Below are 5837 nucleotides of genomic sequence, written 5' to 3' on the forward strand. Positions count from 1 at the left end.
CAACATAGACCAAATGCATTTGCGCAGAATCGTTTTTTTCTATATTTTTAAGTAATCTTAGAGTAAAATCACCCATTACAAAAAAGATAGAGAATAATATTTTTTGTTTATTTTGAAACTCGAATACAAAGTCAAATAACAATACAATATAAAATCGATATGTCATTCCCTCAAAAATATTATTATCTATCTTTTTTGTAATAGATGACTTTACTCTAAGATTACTTAAACGCATAGAAAAAATGATTTTGCTCAAATGCGTTTTGTCTATGTTGAGTGTGGGCCAGAGAGATAAAACGAATGGTGCGCTGACATTCTCTTAATATTTATATTTATAAACAGTGTATTATGAAGTTTGAATAGGCACCTACTACCTACCTATTTATGTATATAATCGCATGTAAAAATTTAGAATATTTGAGTTTTAAAATGAATATTTAAAAAAATATTAAAAACGTGAAATAACTAATTTACTAAAGTTGAATAAATTACAAAAGTAATTTCATTGCAAAATTTACTTTGTAAGGAAGAATTATGCATAAATTAGTAAAAACAACATTAAAGTATTTTATGAAAAATCTTGAAAAAAGAAATGAATTACATTTAACATTATATAAAATGGTATAAAATGTATAAACATAAATAATACATTAAAAAAATTGAACAAATAAAATAAATCCACGTTATATAAACACGTGTATTTAGACAAAAAAAATGAAATTAATATTTAAGTATAATATCATGTTAAATAAATATGTGTTAATTAAAAAAATTAAATAACACACAGCAATGGGCGGGAAACTTGTTTTTTGTTGAAAAATCGTTAGGTATTTGAATGGTTTATACTTGGATTAACAACAGTAGTGTTAGGAATAAAATTTTAAATGAAAATTGAACCTATAAGCTATAAATCAATAGCCAAGGGATAAACTTGGGGGATTTAATACAATTAAAAAAAAAATTGTTTTGCTCTTCTACAACTCTACTCACTAATTATTAATTTATGCTTTATATAACATTTTGTTATTTTGTTACACCCAACAATAAAAACTCGTGTGAAAAACTCGAATATATTTATTTATTTATGGATTGCAAAATAGCACGAACAAATGGATGTACCTACAGTAGTTTGTACACTGCTACGTACGAAATTGAAATAATTTATTTTTAATTTTAATTTTAGTTACCCAATTAGATACTTACTGATGAACTGTAATAACTAATTAGTAATATGGACTAGAAGTTAGTAAGCTGAGTTGTTCTTAATATAAACCTATTCATATTATATGTTATACCATACGAATAACATAAAAAAAACTTTTATATTTTTTTAAGTTATAATAACCTTATACAACAAAATTCTATATTTTAAGAGTAAAGCCGATATTCATATTAAGAAATATTATTGAAATATGTAAATCGAAATTGGTTTAATAAATTATTTAATACTATCTATATTTTAAAAAGTATATACATATTATTTAATATACCTTTTTTTTTATACTTTTTATAAGTCAATATTAAAGCGTCTCAAAGTGGTTTCTTTATCTACTTTTCTTTTTTCATTAATACTGTATTGTATTTTATCACAAAAAGCTACTTTTAATTTAAGAGTATAATATCAAACTGTTTTTATGGAAATTGAAAAGTTGGTAACATAAATTCTTTTAGATTAATCAAATTATAAATAAGCAATTACATATTTAATAATCTATATAACTTGGATAAAGTTAATAAAATTTCCGTTAATTTAATGTTGTAGACTTATAATAAAATTGGAGTAGTTTAATCTGTAAAAGATGTAAAATAGTTTGATTTTGTTTTTTTGGAGACACAACTATATATTCATTTGTATTACTTGATGGTTTTTGTTTAAATCAATTTTTGAGACATATAACAACACTTTATAACAGTATATAATAAGTGTATAACGCTTAAATTATTATTAGGTTCACCTACTAAATATTATTCTATTATAAAGTATCTATTTGGAAATAAATTCAACTTATAAACTTAATGCTAATATATAATAATATTATGTTCATCATGAAGTCTTCGTAAAAAAAATCACAGAGTATAAACAGTGTTGGATACACATTGTCAAATTCAACGTCATATTGGTTATAATATATTTTATTATATTGAAATATATACAAATGATATGCATTAAAAATGTCAGTAAGTATACTCAGTAGTCAGTTGTATACACAAGCTTTATTTTGGAAGAAAAATCAGTAGGCATATTCTGTGGTCACATCATCTGTGCTTTTGCGGTCATCTCACTGTGTTTATAAATAACTTTTTTATCTCAATTCTAAGTCGTCGATTTTTGTTCTATATAATCACGGTTGTTTAAAAAAAAAAAACATGGGTCTTTAATCCGTTGAAAGTATCAAAAATGTTGGAATAACAAAAAAAAAATTACTGCAAATTTGGCCAGAAAACACCCTGTGGCCTGTACACTGCGCATACAATAAACGGGGTACCTAACTATATACGTATCTATATACGACCTACGTTCACACATTATGCTGTTAATCGAAAATACAATTTGAATAAAAACGTCGTTATGTAAATACTAAACCGCCGGACGTGTGTGTCGACGCACATCAAACACAATAAACACCGCGCGATAAATTATACAAAATTAGGGGTTTGGGCGTCGTGTTTGTACGGGAAACCGCGCGTGGCCGGATCGGAAACGAAAATATTATGTACTAATGTTATAATATTATAATATGCATAAAACAATAGGCGCACGAAACGTTTGCGGGCATTTAATATTGTTTCGTCAAACAACAATAATATATCGCGGCGGGACATTCCGCAATGATGGTTCTGTTATTTGGAATTATTGAGTGTATCGCGTATTGTGAAAATACGGTACCTATAGGTATAATATTACATAATAATATGGTGATTATTATTGGGTCCCCGAATTATAATATATGCGCACTAATAGCGTTCATACATTTATGCGCTTATTATCATCATTAAAAAATTATTATGTTGAATTAAACTTATTTGCATATTAGAATTAAAAATGAAGCAGCGAGTGTATAAACAGTCGTCTGCGTGACTGCGTGTATACGAATTCGTAGGTAGATTTCATCGACGCTAGCGGACATTATATCGATTAGCCAAAATTGTATCACCGAATCGAGTAAAAATAATCAAAATAATAATATTATTATTTTATTTTAGTCGGTTATTATACTGTCAAATTGTGTACGTAAATATAAAAAAAAAAAACAATTTTGTCAATGTAGGTAACATAGACATTGTTTTACATTTTAAAAATGTTGAAATTTTCGTTGGTCCTACATAGCGCATTTAATTTATGTATAAAGAAGATTAATCAAGCATTCTGCCCCCCCCCCCCTTTTATTCTTCAACAGCACAGTTAAACAAAATCTGGTTTTTCGTATTGTTAAATAATAAATATACTTAAACACCATATATTTTTAAATTCTTGAGATTTTTTTATACTACGTAGATAAAAAGTGCCATGTGGAGGAGATACAAACTTCTGTTTTTCAAACGTGAACCCCCCTCCCTTTTTCTACTATAAATGATATGATTATATTTCTGAAAATTTTGACGTATCGAAATCAAAATTCATACGAGTAGTTTTTTAACTCTAACTTTGTGCACTATGACAATAAGTTTAGATGACATGTGGTCTACGGTGATTTTGAAATTTTAGTAATTAATATTTACTAATCAATTTGTAAATAGTAAATACCTAAGTTTAATATATACTAGATCTATTATCTATTACATCTATTTTATATTTTTGTAAAATCATTTTTAAGGACTATTTTTTTAGTATCAATATTTTAATAACTGAGAAGCTACTCTTTCGATTTTTAATAAGTTACATATAACATTTTCAATAAAACAATATAATAAATATTTTATAGTGGAAAAGGGAATTTTCATTTGAAAACAGAAGTTTGAATCGCCTCAGGACACTCCTCAAGTATAATACAAAAAATCTCAAGAATTTGAAAAAATGGTCTTGAAGTAGGTATATTTAAAAATTCCAAAAATCACATTTCGAATAAATTCTTAATTAAATGAAAAAATGATGGTAAGTATGCTTGGTAAATATTACTCTGGAGTATATGATGAAAAATTTTCCAAATTCCTACGGAATAAAATCTTGAAGTAATATTTGTCTAAATATAATAATATTAAACTCGGATTGAAGTGTTCAACTGACATAGCTAAATACGTTTTAAATTAATTAATAAAAATATGCAAATGTACACGATTTCGGACGCTAAAACACATTATATTTTATCAAATGCACCGACGGCTGTCTTAGACCGGTTAGAGTGGCCCGGCTGAAACGCGCAGCAGTGCACATGACAAAATAATTATTATGATATACACACACAATGTAGTAAATGACGTGATGTATTATTACTGCGTATTATAATGTTATTATTATGTCGTGAATATTATCGTCAACTATACTTACGAAGCACGTCCCTTGCAACGACGGCGCGGCGGCGCACAGCATGCCCAGACCTACGTGATCGTCGATGACGCGGGAACACTGGAAGTTTGACAGGACTTCCACGGAGAGTTTCTTCAGCGTGGGACTTGGGTCGCCCGTCGGGAATGCAGTGATCCCCCATCCCAAGACCGTGCCTTTTTGGCCCACATACGAGTCGCCTGATGTATTTGTGCGCACATGATATAAAATATAGAAAAAGTTTTATATAATATTATTATGTAAAAGACACCGCGCTTCAGAAGCGTATTATATTATAGTTGTGTTCTACACGTCATTATTATATATTATGTTGACATGTTGTGTACACGCCGAGCTGCACTCGGGTGTGTACGAAAGCGATGATACTATAACTTAAACGTATAACACTATATAATATAATTTAGCCTGTATAGATATATAAATATTACAATATAAAGTCGTATAATATCGTCATTATATATACGTTTTTATGGCGCGGTATTTACTATTTTATAATAGGTACCGAAAGGCGATTCATTCAACACAAAACACTCATTATTGTCTCGGTCGATTTTAAGTTTGTTAAATAGAAAAAGGTGTATGCACCGCACTATATTTTTCCTTTTCCCATGTTAATTATATTTAGTTGTTATACGTAGTTGCTTTAAATGGCACAAACTTTACTTTTAATGGTATATATTTTCTAAAACAAAAAATAGACTCAAATGATTTTTGTCCTAAGTAGTAAGTTTAAAGATTTACCTTTGAAGGTCTTGTATAGCTACTGTTTTTGTTACTACATCACGTTTTATTATTTCAACGTAACAACACAATACGAAACTATACCGTTCGTTATTTAATTACGTTAAATAGTGTATACTGTATATAAACGCGCACAACGTATTGATTTAAACAAGATCCACGTATACGTATCCGCGCATATATGTACAAAGCTCAAATGCATTTTATTGTAGTATTTGAATATAGTTTTAGTCGATATAACCGTTAACAAACAGTGAACAATAATTATTAAAAGTGTGAATAATATTCCAAATCTAACATTTTTTTAGCGTTAGGTTTAGTATGATTTATTAAGAGGACGCTACCCATACATTTGTTGTCTCCGTCTTACACACGCACGACATGGCAAATTGTCGTTCACAAGTTTCAATAGTGTGCTGTTAGTTTTGATACTAGAGTGAATTGACCTATTTTAAAACTTTTAGGTAAGAACATTATCTGTGCTTAAGCGTTGCCGATTTTTCAAAATTTTTATTTTCAAGCAAGATATGGGTATGTGAAGTATCAAACATTTTAAATGCTCATATCGTTGCTTGAAAATTAAAATATCGAA

General features: G+C 28.2%; 1 protein-coding gene across 1 annotated transcript in view; it reads right to left on the reverse strand.

Annotated features, from left to right (window-relative positions):
• The window catches only part of LOC100570909, a 52742-nt gene that overhangs the window by 2282 nt on the left and 44623 nt on the right, over positions 1 to 5837 (reverse strand). Inside the window, exon 8 of the mRNA XM_029486406.1 lies at positions 4487 to 4683. Within this exon, the coding sequence (XP_029342266.1) occupies positions 4487 to 4683 (197 nt within the window). The remainder of the gene's footprint in view (positions 1 to 4486; positions 4684 to 5837) is intronic.

Source organism: Acyrthosiphon pisum, chromosome A1 (genome assembly GCF_005508785.2).
Source record: "Acyrthosiphon pisum isolate AL4f chromosome A1, pea_aphid_22Mar2018_4r6ur, whole genome shotgun sequence".
In the NCBI taxonomy this organism is placed as follows: Eukaryota; Metazoa; Arthropoda; class Insecta; order Hemiptera; family Aphididae; genus Acyrthosiphon; species Acyrthosiphon pisum.